Source organism: Diabrotica virgifera, chromosome 8 (assembly GCF_917563875.1).
Source record: "Diabrotica virgifera virgifera chromosome 8, PGI_DIABVI_V3a".
Lineage (NCBI taxonomy): Eukaryota > Metazoa > Arthropoda > Insecta > Coleoptera > Chrysomelidae > Diabrotica > Diabrotica virgifera.
Window position 1 is genome coordinate 158,523,723 of NC_065450.1, and position 19,419 is coordinate 158,543,141.

Here is a 19,419-nt window from a genome sequence, read left to right on the forward strand (position 1 = left end):
CTTCCTGTTTCCGCAGGATCTTCGAAACAAACACCAGTTCAATATGAAAAGGACCTATCTGTTACTCGTCAGTTACCTGCTGCATTAACCCAGGAAAGACTGGTCAATATGACGAACTGTCACAATATTAATTTGAATATTAACGTTAATTACCATTCTAATTAATTATATTTTTCAATAAAATATCCCTTAAATTCGTTTGTTTGTGATTTAATCGTTCCGGGAGTTTCGTCAATATTTAATCCCGGAGGGATTAAATGTGACACTTTAGTACCTGTCACAAGGGAGTGAAGTTGTCACTTTAGGCCCGGAAGTACGAAAATACCTTTTTATTAATTGTACACCTTAAATCAATTATTATTTTTCAAATACACTAATAATACTATTTAATAAACAACTTTTTGATTGATTTTATTATCATCGTAAAAGCGTTAAAAAGCAGTAGCAGAATGAACTGCTATATCAAAATAGCGGGTCGGACACATCTCTACTTGTCACTGTCTTGAGTCTTATCATAACATTATATTCGAATGAGTGCGTTGTATGACAAAGATAGCGAATGTTCGATTTCCACGGACATGGTGTCCATTTTTTTCGAATCCTGAAAAAACTAATAAATATTTTTAAAAAATTTAAACATAAAATGAAAGACTAAATTATTATCGACGGCCGAAAGTCCCTTAGAATATATAAGAAGTTTCTTTCGAATGAGATATTTGAAATTAAATATCACACTACATTTTCTCTTAGTTTTTCACCCCTGTAACTTATTAAAATAAACATTATAGAAGTTCTCAGGGACTTTCGGCCCTCGCTAATAACGTAATCTTTCATTCTGCGTTTAAATTTTTGAAAAATACTTATTAGTTTTCTCAGGATTCGAAAAAAATGAATCCCCATTTGAATAGCATTGCAGCCGAAAATACGTACCGATCCTCTTAATTACCTTTAGATTTTAGTAGTAAGTAGTTGTAGTCTTATATTCATAGAACATAATCATTGTTAAGTCGTCGTTTCATATAGTACAAAGAGAGTCAGTCGTAGGCAATTAACAAGTAGTGTCGTCATAAAAAACACCGGTTCAGTTATACTATAAAATAAATTAACCCTTTATCCCTCCTTTTCTTACCTTAGTAATAATTGAAGACATCGAGACCTACCAGTTACATAAGATAAGAATTTTTTGTTATAATATCCCTACAGTCCGCTTAAAATTTGGTTTGCGTAACCAGCATTAGCCTATTCGCCAATCCAATTTTAACTAATATTTTATTGATATCTTTACCTGAATATTTGCTAAACGTGTTTCTTGGTGATCTCTGTGATACAAGAACACCAGTTCTAAAACATTAATATTGTCATTAATGTCACTGAATGTTCATTTTTAGATAGTAACGAAGGGCATCTGACATAATCGTATGGCATGTTTGACGGGGAGATCCTTTCGGACAGGTTCCGGCGCCATTTACATCTTTAACCCTGTTTCAAGTAAATAGTGTCGATGTACACACTAGCCCAGAGGGAGCGACGGCTTAACGTGCTCTCTAAGGCACGGTGAAATGGCTCGTATCATTTTTAGAGATGAAAAATTGATTGTCGTTGGCAGGGCTCGAACCTGCGTGCTCTGGTGTATGAGGCCAGCGATCATGCCGTTGAGCTACGGCCGTTCACATAATGGCATCTGATATAATGCTTGACGACGGGATATTATCAAAAATTATCACTTTAATTTTTATTTCTGTAGCTTTCTATTAGTCAGAATCTCCTATGAATGAAATAATCAATTTTAATAAAGTAGTCCCAAAATTGCAGTTTTTATTACATATTAGTATAAATAATTATATAAATAATTTAATGTATATAGTTAGTTTTTGCCATAATGTCCCCACCTTTGGTTAATAAAGTCAGCGCATCTCTCAGCAATCATGACAATTGGAGCATTAGTATTAGAGCTTGTAACGACAGGCATAGCCGAAGCGTCTGCTACTCTCAAATTGTGGACACCAATAACCCTAAGTTCTTCATCTACAACAGACCATTCATCATCAGTGGAGCCCATACGAAGTGTACTAGCTTGGTGATTTTCTCCACCAGTATTGTAACGGATTGCACAGCGCCAGTAGTCATCAGAATCCCAGCTGTAACATAAATATGCATGTCATTTTATATTATTCCTTTTGAAGAGAAAAGTCTTTAGCGACGTTTACGCAATTTTTGATGGGAAAAAAGCACTGAACTTTTAGAAGGCACAGATTTAAATAAAAAGCAATAATATATTACCAAAAGCGTTTATACTAATTCAAATACGTCAATATAAAAAAAAAATTAGACAAATACTATGAAAAATAAAAATAAAATAATGTACCTATTTAGAATGGTATATTGGAACAAACAAAAAATACAAAAGAAAATAATGAGAAGTACCCATATAGCACACAATGTCCGATGGACGTCCATATAACGTACATTTAAAGTCCAAACGTCCATGGACCAAAACTGGACGTACTATGTACGGCCATTACGCGACGTCCATTGGACGTTTGATTTCAACGTACATTGGACATCCATTTGTGGTCCATGGAGATTTTATACAAAACGCGACTATTATTATTAGTAATTATATAGCTTCTTGTTTTAATCAAAGCAATATTAGTAGAATACAAGAAGCTTCTAATAAATGTAGTCACATACTTTTTCATCATTGGATTAAAACACTGAACCACTAAAATTATTTTAATTAAATCTATTTAGATGATGATAAAGCGATGGTAAACTTTTTCAAATAACGGAGCTACATCGCGCATCGGTAATTATAGAACTTACAATAATTAGACACTACCAATTTAAATCTTAAATTTGCATTTTGTAACTATATTAAATTTCCCGCCAAACTAAATGAGAATCTTCTTGACAACGTTGTCGCTCTTCACGCTATCGGTCTTAAAAGTAGTACTAGGAAGGTACTTTTAGGGGATTATCGCTGTAATTGTTGTGCAATACTGAAGGAGGATTTATTTATGATAATTCACAGAATGGCAAACCCGCTTGTAATATACAACCGTACTGACTCTAAAATTCTAAGAAATAATGTTTGGAAGGAACAGAACAGAAATAAACCTCTTTTAATGTGCATGCTGCATGCTTCATAGGGCGCCATTATCTGAATTTTGTCTTTATTAAGTTATTACATACAATATAATACATCCTCTGTGCTATCTTTGTGTTTGCTGTTTATCGTGCAAGTGCAGTCGTGCATTAGTGAAATTCCTATAATAAAGTATACATAATAAAGTTATAATAAAGAGAAATAAAAAACGTATTTTGTGTAATATTTTAAAGTATAAGTTTCGTATTATAGGAACTATTTCCGATACCTAAAAGCTTTTTGCTATGTATATATTCAAAAAATTATGGACATTAGATTGCTTTCTGAAAAGTGCCCAACAAAAATGTCCATAAGACGTACATTGACTGTACATCAGATGTACATTGAATGTACATAAGATGTACACTGAAAGCTTCAACAACGTACACTGTACGTTTGTAGCGGACGTTCTATGGACGTCCAATTTTGTGAACTCTGGACGTTCGTTGGACGTCCATCGGATGTCCATTGTACCTTGGCGGGACGTCCATTGGACGTTCCAATGTACGTCCATTGGATGTCCATAAAACGTACTTGTGCTATCTGGTTAATGTGGTATAAGAATATTTTTTCTTCAGAAAACTTGATTAAAAAAGAAGTACTTAGCAGTAAGTTAGCTGCCAAAAAGAGAAAAAGAAAAGAGGAAATAAATCAGAGGGTATCACTGAAAAGAGAAAGGTTTATAGAAGAGAAAAACATTAAGTAAACAAACATTAAAGAGGGCTAACAGTAGCAGGTGGATAAGCAACAATGGACAATGGACAAAAAGGATGGAACCCCATAGACGAAACGAAATGATGTGGACCTAGACCTTTCGTAGTTATTCGCCTTCATCAAATTTACCCATGAATGTATGGCAAACTTTTTACAGAGATATATACCCTCCTAAAATAATTTCGTTTATTACATATTACGATGTTAGACATCAATTTCTGGACAAATCCATAACACCTGATGAGATTTATTTAGTTTTAAACAATTGCAAAAACAACAAAAGTCCAGGAAATGATAAAATATCCTATGAGTTTTATAAATATTTACCAAATAATTGGATATTGTACATGACTTGTTTGTTCAATAACATATTTAATACAGCTACAATACCTAGAACTTGGACTGAAGTAATATTAAAAATGATGCACAAAAAGGGGCCTATCGACAATCCTTCTAACTACAGAGGAATTGCTCTAATGTCTTGCTTAGAAAAAATATTCACACAAGTATTACTCAACAGACTTAATGAGTGGACAGATAACAACAACATTATTCCTGAAATTCAATCTGGATTTCGAAAACATCGAAGCTGCATTGACAATGTATTTGTTCTTAACTCGATCATACAGTCACGATTAAGGTTAAAAAAACGCAAAGTATTCGTTGCATTTGTGGACTACAAGAGGGCTTTCGATTCTGTTAGCCACAACTTGTTATGGCAAAAACTGTACAATATAGGGGTTAGTGGTCGCATAATTTTACTTTTAAGAAATATATACAATGAAGCATCAATGCAAGTAGCTGCCTCAGATGGATTTACCTCTCAACTTGATATAAGTGCCGGAGTTCTACAGGGTGAATCATTAAGCCCGATTCTATTCTCATTATTTCTCGCAGACATAGAAACATTTTTTCTCGATAGCGGGGTTACTGGCATAAACATCGGAAATAAACGAGACATCGTATTATTACTTTATGCTGACGATTTAGTCATCGTAGCAGAGTCTGAAGTGGAATTAGGTAAGAGTCTAAGAGCATTGGAAAGATATAGTGACCAAAATTATCTTGAAGTTAACACTAGCAAAACCAAAATAGTTGTTTTTTCTAGAGGAGGCAGTATCCCAAAAGCCTGTACTTTCAGTTATAAGAACAAACCTATCGATATTGTCTCTAAATTTACATATTTGGGCATTACTTTTTCGTCTTCTTCGCTTTTTAGAGAAATGGCATATGACACCGTTCAAAAGGCCAAACATGCCATCGGAGCAACAATACCGCTCATGACAAAAACCAAGATGGATAGTTGGACATCCCGAATACATCTGCTAAATTCCTTAATTCTTAGCATAGTAACTAACTGCATTGCCATTTGGGGGTGACGATACGCCGACAAACTAGAACGGGTGCAATTAACATTTTTAAAACGTATCCTTTTGGTTCCTATCAATACGCCAGATTTTGCTGTTCGACTTGAAACAAGTACAGCTAAATTTTCGCTTGTGATATTTAAACACATGCTAAACTGGCTCATTAAACTTTATGAGATGGAAAAAAACGACTACCTAAAATGTGCTTTCTACGTCAACTGGAAATCACAAGGATAGAGAATAAATATAATTGGGCATCGCAAGTTAAAAATCTGTTAGAATTTGCAAACTGTCAAAGATCATGGAGAGATATCAATGTAGCGTTCCTAAAAGCAAACAAAAATGACTTAATAGACACATTTAAACAAAAGGTAAACCAAAATGATATGCGACAACTGAATGACTCATCATATCTCACTTTTTATAGGGCTTTAGACCTGAGCGATCAACCACAACAGTATCTTCATATTCGAATGCCTCTACAATTCACCAGAACAATAGCACAACTTAGACTGTCGAATGAGTTTTGTATTCGGTTCACTTTTCAAGGACTAACATATAAGATTGATCCAAAACAGTTGTGTACAATATTCAATAAACGTGAGCTGGAAACTCTGCGTCACCTTCTGTTCGAATGTCCTATTTACACAGCAATGAGACCACAGAATATTACCAATCTGTTAAATCCAGAACATTTAGCAAACACCCTGAATAATATTACACCCTCTACCGCGAAAACAATTTCAAATCATATATGGAATATTCTGAAGCTACGAGCTTTCGTAATTAACGAATAAAAAAAAATTAATAACGCAAACTCTAATTTCTCAATGTATTATTAGCGTACCTTAAAAAATTATTAGTAGCACTTACAAAAAAAGTATCCGAATAAGTTCACAAGTTTGTTTCTTTTTTATTTATTTATTTATTTTAAAATTTATAATGTAAGTAATATTGCAGTTACGTGTTCCCTTAATCTCATTATATATTTATCTTGTTCTTACTAGATATGTAATTATGGATATGTATGTGTATGCGGGTAGGTGGGTATAGGTGTGTATGTTTATAATGTAATATAGGTATGTCTATATATTTATAAGGTTGTATTCTAGAACTTACTTGCATTTTTATACTTTTTTAATGCTATTTATATCTAAGTTATTTATGTACATGTAGCGAACTAAATTTCTTGTTATGAAACTGTAAAGTTTTTATAAACAATAGAATCCTATCTATCTATCTATCTATCTATGTGGACCTAGAAGACTAAAATAAATATACGAAGCTATATTTAAAGTAAAGTTGTAAAGTCACAGAATCGGACTGCGATTACAGATGAATTAAGGTACATAATAGTATTTACTATTATTATGATAATACGTCAGCATTTTATACTAATTAATTTATATCAACTAGACAAAAAACGCCTAATAATGCAAAGGAACCTAATAATAAAAATCTGCTTATTAAAAACAATGAGAAAAAATCCAAGTTCAGAAATCTTAAAATATATTGGCCATTACATTGGACACTATACGCGAAGTTTTCGAATTCTGTCAACTTGACTAAATTCAAAAATGGGCCGAATCCCATTTTAAAGTTTAGACAAAGACCAGCCAATCTGTATGTCGCCCATTCATTTTAGTCCAAGGGGGTGTGGGTTTTACGGCCCTCCCAATTTTGTGTCTGTTTTTCATTCCCGTCCCCAAACTCCCAAAAATGTCTAAAATTTTAGTCTGAACTCTGCGGTTTCTGATAGTATTTATCATTACCTTTCCAATATATGTGTAACTTTGAAAATAGGTTATATTATTCAAAAGTTACCGAGCTCAGAATTTTGACTCAATTTTTGTTTGAAAAGAGGAAAATAATAATTGTAATTACCCAGATACAGAACTGGATAAGAACAAAATAACATATATTTTGGGGGGTCTACCCCAAAATCCCGACAGTCAAAATCCCGACAGCCACAATCCCGACGGCCAAAATCCCGACACGCCAGAATCCCGACAGGCCAAAATCCCGACAGGCCAGAATCCCGACAGGTCTAATAAGTTTCTTTTTAACATATAATTACATTTATTTCTTGTTTTTTGTTTATCGCCATCTCTTTTTTATTTTTTGTTACTAAACAAAAGTATTTACCATATGAACTAATTTTCTAAATAAAATTTGTAACATGGGTATATGAATTAAATTATAATGGTAGGGGAGCCCAATCGGGGATTTTTGCATTTACTCGAGCGCGTCAGATTAGCATATGGGGAGAAACCTGGTACCCTGCAGATGTACCTCTACCATATATTGGCTCTTAACACAGGGGAGTTCGGGCCCGAAAAAAAAATCAATCCTTAAAAAAACTCGAAGTTGTCAGATTAAGATAAGTTAAGTTAAGTATGTACATGCAAAAGAGTGTATGTTTCAAAAATCTGACGATTTGAGCCGGGCGTATGGAAATGGGTGAGTCCCAAAGTTTCACAAGGAAAAAGCGAATATTTCGCAAAATGAGTGACAGATCGAAAAACTAAAAATATGTGCTCAATATTTTTTATAAATCTGTCGAATGATACCAAACACGACTTCCCACGAAGAGGGGTGGGTGGTAAATTTAATATTATAATTACGAATCCCGCGATATTTCGCGAAATGAACATCAGATCAAAAAACTATAAAATATATTTATTCAATATTTTTGAAAAATCTATCGAATGGCACCAAACACGACCCCCCAAGGAGTCCCCATTTTTTATTGCAGATTTGGATTTCTTACGTAAAAATAAGTAACTTTTATTCGAAATATTATTTCAAATTATGGATAGATGGCGTTATAATCGGAAAAAACGATTGCTGGAAATGAAAAATTAAATTAAAAAATGGCAAGCGCCCACTAAAATGGAAAACTTTACTTAACTTTTTTTGGTTTTAGGACCTACTCTTCACAAGCCAATAGATCCTCATAACGCTCGAGTAACTGCACATTTAGCATACTTTGCTCCCCTACTATAAGACCTATTGTCTGGTGAGTCCACGTAATCGTCCACTTGGTTGGTTTATTTTTGTTATGCATTTTGTAATTATATTATATGTTTAGGTTATTATTATTACGTAAGAACATTAATTTTCCCATTATTTTTTGTGCCTGGGGAAAGGTACATATCTTATAAACTTAAAATATAAACATTAATCCTAATTGTTCTAATATGATATATATTTTTGTAAAGTTTTGTTTATTTATTGCACAATATTGTTTAATCTTTTAACAGCCTACCATAATTACAAATGTTCGAAATGTAATGTGAAAGACAATTAATTGATTGGTTGACTTACCTGTTAACGAGGGACAATCATAATTGTCCTAACTTACATTTCGAACATTTGTACGCTTCCCCCCATTTACGATTCTTTAACAATTCGAGTGTAATAATATTGTTGGTAAACAGGTAAATTTTCATTGGCTGTACCAATCAAACTGTGTTTTTTTTCTCAAAGTTCGCATAACCCTGTGGAATATTCTAGCATTTATAAAATACTGAAATTAAAACCTAAATATAGCCTCAGGTTTTCTTAACATTATGTTGTTTGATTCGTTCGTTTATGTTCGATAATAAAAAACTTAGGTACTTTAACAACTAGACATGTTCTTCATCAATATCATCAATATCAACGGTGTTTCTAAATAAGTTCGACAAATTTTAAGGGGTAATTATGTATGAAAAAATAATGACAGTTAGCTTGATAAACATATGTCCGCAAAGGCTTCGTTTCCGATATAAGGGATGTTGAGATTTTTCTTACAAACTGACGATTTATTTATTGCTTTAAAACCGGTTGAGATATGCCAATGAAATTTGCTGGGTTTTAAGGCGTAGTTATTGCACATTTTTTTACATACAATTAAGAATTTAATATTCACCATTGGCGTGCATACGGGTCATATTACCCGTATGCACGCCAATGGTAAATATAAAATTCTTAGTTGCATGTCAAAGCATGCGCAATAACCGTCTCTTAAAACCTACTAAATTTTATTTGCATATCTCAACTGGCTTTAAAGCAATAAATAAATCGTCAGTTTGTAAGAAAACACTCAACATCCCGTATCTCGGAAAAGAAACATTTGTGGACATAAGTTTATAAAGCCAACTGTCATTTTTTTATGCAGAGTTACCCCTTAAAGTTTGTCGCACTTATTTAGAAACACCGTTGATATTGATGATATTGATGAAGGACATGTCAAGTTGTTAAAGTACCTAAGTTTTTATTATCCAACATAAACGAATGAATCAAACAATAGAATTTTAAGAAAAACTGAGGCTGTAGTTGGGTTTTAATTTCAGTATTTTATAAATGCTAGAATATTCCACAGGGTGATGCGAACATTCAGAAAAAAACATAGTTTGATTGGTACACCGGGTATACAATGAAAATTTACCTGTTTAGCAACAATAATATTACAGTGGTATTGCTAAAAAATCAGGCTATAACATCATTCAAAAAATCACTTAAATCGGCCAACAGGTTTAGGAAATATGAGACATCAAAAATGACCAAATTTTTAAGTGGGCCGATTTCTATGCACGTAAGTTTATGTATAGTCCAATAATATATAATTGATGAATTGGACCGTTACTTGATGAAAGTTCATTTATTTAACATAGTACACTAAAAACGTTTTTGTTTTCTATACTTCCACAAAATTTAATTCAACTATCACTTTAGAAAGGCACTCTGCCGAAACATCTGTAGTCACATAGTTGTAATAAATTTGTGGAAGTATAGAAAACAAACGTTTTCAGTGTTTTATTGCTAAATACAATAATATATGTATAATCCAATCCTAAATTCAAGTTTACTTGAAACCAGGATTGGATAGATATTATCATGTCACTTACAATCTTCTATTTCAGTAAGTATAGCTTGTATATTACAAAATGTTGTGTTTAATATTTTTTCTTTTAAAATACATAATAACTAGTACCCGTACTTATTAGTGAATACTTAATTTTTAATTTCAATACTCTATAATATGATTTGGTAATGCATTTGAAAAGGAAAAAATAAATATTCAAAATGTAGTGGTCGGAATTTTTACTTAGGCGAGGATTGTTGCATGTCGGGATTTTGGCCTGTCGGGATTCTGGCGTGTCGGTGTTTTGGCCGTCGGGATTTTGACTGTCGGGATATTGGCTGTCGGGATTTTGGGCGGCACCGATTTTGGGGGTATGTAGCTTAGGTTCAAGGAGAGACAGAAAAACTTCAAATACACCAAAGCAATAGCATTGAGTTTAGCTTTCCAATAAGTGGTCAGGATCAGACATACAAACGGCTCAGTATAGCTGAAAACTGAACTTAAAACTTTGGTTGTTCGACAATTACTTAAAATGAGCGTATGTAGTAGGACTTTAGACGCGTCTAACGGTGTATACCTTATATCTGGGAAAATTCGAATTTCCAAGTTATAGGCCTTATTTTGGAACCTGGGTTGATGAAAAAAATGAACAAAGCAAAGAAATTAAGTCCGAATTGAAACTGCAAGGCAAGCATTTATGAAAATGAAGACACTGCTTACAAACAAAGACCTTCAGTTGCCTCTCAGATTGAGGGCTCTAAGATGCTACATATGTTCTATATTGCTATACGGAATGGAAGCTTTGACATTGAAGAGACGACACATAAGAAGAATAGAAGCGTTCGAAATATTGTGTTACAGAAGAATATTGAAAATTCAGTGGGTTCAAAGGATTACCAATTTTGAAGTGCTACGACGTTTAAATAAGGAGCTAGAAATTATGAAAAGTATAAAAACTAGAAATCTGGAATATTTAGGTCATACTAACAGAAGAGAAAAATATGAGTTGCTGAGAATTATTATACAAGGAAGGATCCAAGGAAGAAGAAGCATAGGAACATGACGCATCTCCTGGCTGAGTAACCTTAGAGAATGGTTTAACTGTAGTTCATTACAACTATTTAGAGCAGCAGCCAACAAAGTGACCATAGCCATTATGATATCCAACCTCCGATAGGAGAGGGAACTTTAAGAAGAAGAAAGGAGGCCTCATAAATATGATCAAATATATTTCCTACGGGAAAAAAACGGGTTTTTAAGCTCACTAAATCCTATAAGACCTTTAGTTATGATATTTGACCTTATGTGCATCAGATATTACTTTCCAGTAACTTTCAAACTCATATCTAGTAATTTAAATCAATTAACCAGTTTAAAAGTTATCGAGCTTCAAATGTATATAAAATCCATTTAACCATTATCGCCGTAGTGGTCTATGTAGTTGTAGTGGTTACGATGCAAAATTAGATCGGTCAATCTGAGTTCATTCGCCAGCCATACCAATATTTTTTTTGATCTACTTCGACTAGAAAAAACACCAAGTGTACATTCAATGGACACAGAGAATGATATTGAAAAAAAATATTGGGATGGATGGGATATAAACTTGGATGGTCCTATCACAAGTTTAGTGTCGTAACCACTAGATCTGTTGGGCGATAATTTATTTATACTATATTTCTTAACGTGTAATCGAGAAACATTACATTGAAGTTCATACATTTAATTTATTCTTCTTCTAAAAGTGCCTATCTTCTGGAGATAATAGCGACCAAATTGACCCATCTTATTCTATTTACGGCAGCTCGAATTAGATCAGTTGACGTTAGACCCGTTCACTTCCTAAGATTGGCCAGCCAGGATATACGTCTACGTCTAGGGCCTCTCCTGCCCTCAATCTTGCCTTGTAGAATCAACTGCAGCAGTCGGTATTTTTCATTACGCATAATGTGGCCGAAGTAAGCCAATTTTCTGTTCTTTACGGTGTTAATTATTTCTTTGTCTTTTCCTAGCCTCTGGAGAATACTTATATTAGTTGTGTGGTGTATTTATGAGACCCTCAACATACGTCGGTAGCACCACATTTCAAACGCCTCTAACCGTTTTATGGCATCTTCTGTCAGGCTCCAGCTTTCAACTCCGTATAGGAGGACACTAAAGACGTAACATCTAAAAATTCTTATGCGTATATTGATACTTAAAGACAAGTTGCAGAGAATTTTCTTAAGACTGTTAAAAGAGCTTCTGGCTTTTTCAATACGAGTTTTTATTTCGTAGCTATGATCCCAAGTATCCTTAATGTTGCAGCCCAGGTAGCATATTTTCTGTACTCTCTCTAGAGGTGTATTGTTTACTGTAATTTGGGCGTTTATGTTGGTGTTTTTACTAATGATCATTATTTTTGTCTTCTTACAGTTTAGTTTTAGGCCGTATTTCTTACATGCTTCTACAACATTATCCATGATCCTTTGGAGCCCCTGCGCACTATCCGCCAGCAATACTGTATCGTCTGCATATCTAGTATTATTTTGTTGTTGTTTGTTTGGGTTTATATGACTGTGGACACTAAATCCATTCGCCAATAGTATTATTTATAAGTTGTCCATTTACTGCAATACCATCTTCTGATTCGTCCAAGGCCTCTCTAAAGATGTTTTCAGAGTATATGTTAAATAATGTTGGTGACAGTATGCAACCCTGTCTGACTCCTTTTTCAACCGTGAAGATTTCGGACAGTTCATTTTCGAATCGAACTGTTGCTTTTTGTTGGAGATATAAGTTTGAAACGAGTCTTATATCCTTACCATCGAGTCCTGATGTTTTTAGGATATCGATTAGTTTTCCATGTGGTACTTTATCAAATGCCTTCTCGAAATCTATAAAACATGCATACACATCGCAATTGACATCCCTGGCTCTCTGTATTAGAACTTGCAAGCTGAAAAGTGCTTCCCTCGTTCCGAGTCCTGATCCGAATCCAAATTGAACTTCACTCAGCTGTTCTTCTAATTTGGTGTATATGCGCGAGTGAATGATAGCATTGATTATAGACACGGATAAATCCCCAGCGCTTATGGACGGAAGCGTGTCCCTTTTACCATCCAAAAAATTAAAATTTTAGTCAAGAATCAGCGACTCTAGTGGTTATTTCGTGAAATAACCAGTTAGGAATTTGTTCTCGCAAGAGAATGATCGTAGACTGACGTTCGGTTACCTCCCCTATCACTCTCACCACAACCAATTTATGGCAGTACCTACTAAATTAGAAAACGACCTTGAGACACCCAGAGAAGTGAAGTAATAATCCTATTTAGCGTAGCGAACAGTTTGAATGTAATACCTTGTCGATATTTAAGGGTTTTCTAAAATACGATAATAATATGAGGTTCTCAACTGTACCGATCTGTCAACGGATAAAAATTGTTTGTATGTAATTTAGTATGTTAATAACACAAACCAAGGAGTGCCCGGTATAATTTTTAAATTCTAAATATAAATTAATTAATAATAAAAAATTGACTTTTTTATAAATTTTAAAGAAAATTTTTCGACCCGGGCAGATATTGTTTTGGATTTTTTGGATCATTTAAAACAAAAACGGTCTTTTAGAACAGGGTAGAAAAATAAATATGAGCGATTTCAGGGTAAAAATCAATACAGGTACAGTCGAAGCCGCTTATTGGAATAGCCTTTGTGCCAACCAAAAGTATTCCTATAGCCGGGATATTCTAATAACCGATGATTGGTTGCTACTATAAATGTTTCGGGACCTCGACCTCAAATTTCTATTCCTCATAGGCGTAACCAGGATGATCCTAAGGGGGAAGGGGTTACAACTACCTGAAAGGGGGGGTTACAACTAATGGAAGGTCTCTGATGGCTATGGTGTTAAGCGTATAGAGCTCAAAGTACATCCCAATGGGGGGGGGGGTTATAACTCCCAAAACACCCCAGGTTACGCCTATGCTATTCCTTAAACCGGGATATTCCTTTAAGAGGTATTCTAATAAGCGTGTTCGACTGTATTTGAAGGTGCTAAATGGTAGGATGGATATAATTAATTAAAAATACATACAGAGGTACTCGTAAATCGACTTCTTTTTTTTTATAAAAAAAGGCCAAAGTCAGAAAATATGGTTTTTTGTCTATAGCATTTTTAGTATCATATTTAAGCAAAAGTTTGATTTGATTGATTTAAATTTTTATAAGTTAAAATCCATAAAGAATTAACCGAGATAATTGCAAAAAGCCACGTTTTTTTGCATTATTTTGTAACTGTTAATAACTTTTAACAAAACGGCCGTAAGGAACTTATTGTACCTTGATCACGAGGAAATTAGGTGCCTTTATTAGTGTACAAAATTTTAAGACGATCTATTTGTTAGTTTACGAGTTATGTTAAATGTTCATGGAATGTTTAAACAGTCATTGTTGCTCTGTAGTACATTCTTTCACGGTTTTTGCTCTAAATTTTAAAGAACCGCTTGGATTGACATGAAATTTGGCATAAGTATAGCTTACATGTCAAAGAAAAAAAGTGATATTGTGCCGATGTGTGCTTTTGCCCTGGGGTGACTTCACCTATATGTCCAAAATAAGTCCGGAAATGGGTAAACTCACTAATTTTAAGCGACTTTTGTTCTATAGAGCTTTTTCGCCAAGTCAACACTTTTGTAGTTATTTGCGAGTGAATATGTTCATTTTTCAACAAAATAATCACATTTTTAGACGGTTTTTTCGCAAATAACTCAAAAAAAAACGATCTCAGCAAAAATATAGCTTATAAAAAAAGTAAAAAAAATAATGTTGTATGACTTAGGTCTCTGGATTTCGTAGAACCAGAGTTATAGCCAATGAAAAATAGATTCATATTCACCAAATTTCAAATAGAATATTTCGACGAGAAATACATTAAGCACTTTTTGGGAAAACCCATTTTAACTCTTCTAAAGTCTTTAAAAAAAGCTTTATTTCTGTTTTTACAAAAAGTTTCTAGCATTAAATTTAAGCAAGTTGCGCTCAAAATAAAGTTGGTCCCTTTTGTTTTGGCAAAAAAATTCGGGAAGACCACCTCCTAATTAGCAACTTAAATGAAATTAATCTTTACCGCCCCACAAATTATTTTACTTATGTTGTGTTTATATGATCTGTAAGTTTCATCAATTCAAAGTGCTTAATTTTGAAAAAATTTAGTTTCAAAGTAAAATTTTTCAAAATTTTATTTTGAAAAATAGGTTTTGTTTTCAAAATAACTTAAAAATGGTTAGAGATACCAAAAATCTCGAAAAACAAAAAAGTAAGCATTGCTTTCTTTATTAAGCTTTTTTTAAACACTTTAAATAAGTTGTAATGAGTTTTCCCCGAAATGTGATTCATTTTTGGATATTTCATGTTAAAGTATTCCATTTGGAATTTGACGAATATGAACCTATTTTTCATTAGCTATAAGTCTGCTTCTACTAGGTAAAGAGACGTGATATATACACTATTTCTTTAAATTTCTTACAGGCTATATTTTTGCTACGAATGATTTTTCCACAAAATACTTACTATTTGAGTTATTTGCGAAAAACCGTCTAAAAGAGCGGTTATTTTGTTGAAAAAATGAACATATTCACTGGCAAATAACTCGCAAAGTATTGACTTAGTGAAAAAACTCTATAGAACAAAAGTTACTTAAAATTAGTCAGTTTATCCATTTCCTGACTTATTTTGGACGAATATTTTTTCACCCCCAAAAGGGGGTGGAAACCACCCCCAGCGCAAAAGCACACATCGGCACAATATCACTTTTTTTCTTTGACTTGTTAGCTATGTGTATGCCAAATTTCATGTCAATCCAAGCGGTTCTCTAAAATTTATAGGTTTTGCAATATTTTACCGTTAAAGAACGGACTACTAGGAATATTTTGAGAGCTGTTTGGCAAAGTGCATTGAGTTCTTAAAAACTCAAAGTACTAAGAAAGTTAAAAAAAAATAATATATTTGTTTTTTTTTAATGTTAAGCAAGTCGCTAAAAAATGGTGAGTTTTTTCCTTATATCTAAACAATTAGAATATCTTTGTCATTTTTTCTGATAAATAATTATAATTGATTGTATCAAAAATCTGGTAAAAAAACACACATTAAAAAAGAAAAAAGCAACTTTCTAGGACCAATAATAGTCAAGTTATACTTTTTTTTGAAAAATCACATTTTTATTGTTTATAAATACATAGTTGAAATTTTTTACAGAATGATATGCAATAAATATGTTTGTTTTATATTTCAATTGAAGTACGGAATATCTTCTATTTAAAACGAGGAATAACCCTTTAAAGTGAAGCTGGGACCGTGTAATGGGGAAGATTATCGGAGTCCAGTTTAGCGCGTCGAGATTTTGCTATAGAAAGTTCAATTTGAAGCGCTTGAAAAATTTTATAATATCTCAGCTTCCAGAGAATGTAGAGCCTTCTTTTTTTTTTAATTGGAGTAACTCGACGAAAAACTAGCAACTAGCTAATTTTCATTTTCCGGAAAAATCAGAAAAATCTGGAAAATGCACTTTTTTATTCAACATGCATTTACAACGTTAACACATAGAATTTCATAAATATTGTCATAAAATATTATAAATTTGTGAATGAATATTAAAATAAAATTATATTATATATCTATTTATATACAGGTTGGTTCATTTTATTCGCCTCGGTGTCTGTATGGAAAACGACTTGATTTAAAAAAAATTCTTCATAGAAATATACCGGGCCATTAACACTGCAATCTAAAAATAATGTGAATTATACAGGGTGCTTCAAAAAAGAGTGGTATATCAAAGATATTGTTTTTATGGAACACCCTACACCTGATGAAATTTTTAAATTACCCTTAAAAAAGAAGCTAGACTATACCTAAGTACAGGGTATTTTGATTTATTTCAATTTTTAGAAAAATGTAAAGATTTAGAAAAAAATATATATTTACAAATCTAAGAATCGGTGACAATTTTTTTCTTGGACCTTCATAATAGACTATTCAGCATATTTAAACAGATGTTTATTGTAACAAAATTTATAATTACTTAATCGTACATTTTTAGATTTAAAAATTACAGTAGAGCGTCGATTATCCGAATGTCGATCAACCGAACGACCGCTTATTCGAACTATCGACTCCCGCGTCCCGCACTCGAATACCGAGCAAGCGTTAGTAATTGACGCTTAAAATATCTTCAATTTTCTTCAATATTGTATCCAAAAATAATTATGTTCTTGCAAAGACTGCACTTTTTGTTTAGTTGCTAGTTGTCATTATCAAAATATAAATAAATATGTAGGTATATAAATATGGCTTTTATTCACTTGTGGATAAATATGTATGACTATAAATATGTATCAATATATTGTAGTTCGATTATCCGAACAAATCGGTTTTCCGAACACCTATGTCCCCCAATTAGTTCGGATAATCGACGCTCTACTGTAATTGAAAACAAAAACGTTCTCAAATTAAACAAAAAATTTGTATAGATTATAATTATTCATCTTCGTTAATTCTACACAGTTTTTGTACAGGTTCATTAATTTCATCCACATTATCCATAATTTCTTGAAATAAATCAATTGTACCGAGCTTTAATTCATAGTCAAATTTGATTTTTTTTATAAAAAATTAAGTAATCGTGTGGGGAAAAAATAAATATGTCATTTTAATTGCTTATTTGTCTAATTTGTAAAATTCATATTATAGTTTTCAAAAAGCGTATACAGGGTGAAATTTTTTCTAAGACCAAAACGAACTAATTTTTTTGAAGTCGGACCTGATTTTTTCTAGTTTGAATAAATCAGTTGATTAGGTGGTAATAGTGTAACGATTGACCAAAATAAGAGACACATCGATTTGACCGTTCAACAATTATGACGAATACAAATTTCTGTCAAAGTGTGAAACTCGCCCTGTATATTATTAAACAATAGGATCAGACACTTTTTAATGGTCATTTGTTATTCCCCATAGGAGCCTCTATACGAGGTAGGAGTATGTACAGTTCCTCATGACTCACCCTGTATAAATAGATATATACTATAATTATATTTTAATATTTATTTACAAATTTATAATATTTTATGAAAATATTTATCAAAATATATTAGTGTTAACATTGTAAATGAATGTTGAATAAAAAAGTCCATTTTCCAGAGTTTTCCGATTTTTCCGGTAAATTCAAATTAGCTGGTTGTTATTCTTTCGTCGAGTTACCCAAATTAAAAAAAAAAATGTTCACAAAACATAAGACTACAATACGATTTCGATATATACTCCCATTTGTACCTCGTTCTCCCTACAGGGCGCCTCAAATTTAAAATAAGAAAAACATTTCTTTTCTTCCACCCGGTATAAGTACAAAAAAAAAGTTTGAGTAAACCTTTACATAACTGTGTAAATACTAAAGAAAAGTCTAAAATAATAAAAAAAAAAATTACCGGAATCCGTTAATCTGTACACGAAAAAATCTACTATAAAAATTCAGCAGAATTTTCTATATCCCTAACTTTTGACGAGCAGTTTATTAAGAAAATTAAATACCTACATGTATACGTATTTTATTTCAATTTAAGCATATAATACCTAAAAGCACCTAAATTATTTAATTTTGAAGTTTGAACTGTTGACAAAACCGCATCCATAGAAAAAGTACAGTGTACAACACATGAGAAAGTGACATATTTCTCCCTCGCTTGAACGTGCGTCGGCTCGTGCCAACAAAAAACTTGTGCGCTCGTGAGAAATATTTCTTTTTTCTCACTTGTACTATATACTATTTGGCAATATTTATAATTCGTATTTTATTTAATTTGACTTAATTTATTATGCAATTTTGTGCGATGTTAAATAAAAAAAAGTATAGAAACTACATCGTTATCTACTGTATAACGTGCCACTAGTATTTCTTGTGAAGTAATAATTTTTAGATATTATATTATATTGGGTTAATTTGAATATCGAAAAAAGTAGATGTTATGGAATTTTTTTATTACACGCTTATTAAAATGTAATTCCAGAATAAAGAAATATAGTAGGTAATTATTATAGGCATTTAATTTGTGATACCTACTCTTAAACACGTTCTGTAAAATGTGTTATTTTAAGAATACATAATATCAAAACAACGAGGAATTACTAAGATACCGGAACAAGAGGTTAGTAACGGCAACGGTAAGCTAAAACGTGGGTGTGTTAGTATTCTTTGCTAAAACTATCTGTCTGCTGCTTTTAGCGGACACTAAACAGAACAGACCCGAACACAGCACACCCGCCGGCCCCCCGCGGGTGACCGGAACAATTCGATGATCTTCCAAGCTTAT

General features: G+C 32.7%; 2 protein-coding genes across 3 annotated transcripts in view; both read right to left on the reverse strand.

Annotated features, from left to right (window-relative positions):
• The window catches only part of LOC114340667 (glucose dehydrogenase [FAD, quinone]), a 328,247-nt gene that overhangs the window by 232,356 nt on the left and 76,472 nt on the right, over positions 1 to 19,419 (reverse strand). The window contains exon 7 of one of the 2 annotated variants that reach the window (XM_050659320.1): positions 2,005 to 2,138. In XM_050659320.1, the coding sequence (XP_050515277.1) occupies positions 2,005 to 2,138 (134 nt within the window). Of the gene's footprint in view, positions 1 to 1,795; positions 2,139 to 19,419 lie in introns of those variants that run through there. The other variant, XM_050659317.1, reaches the window with a different exon arrangement.
• LOC126890411 (glucose dehydrogenase [FAD, quinone]-like) overlaps positions 1 to 19,419 on the reverse strand; it is a 263,810-nt gene that overhangs the window by 136,943 nt on the left and 107,448 nt on the right. The gene's annotated exons all lie outside the window — the stretch shown is intronic.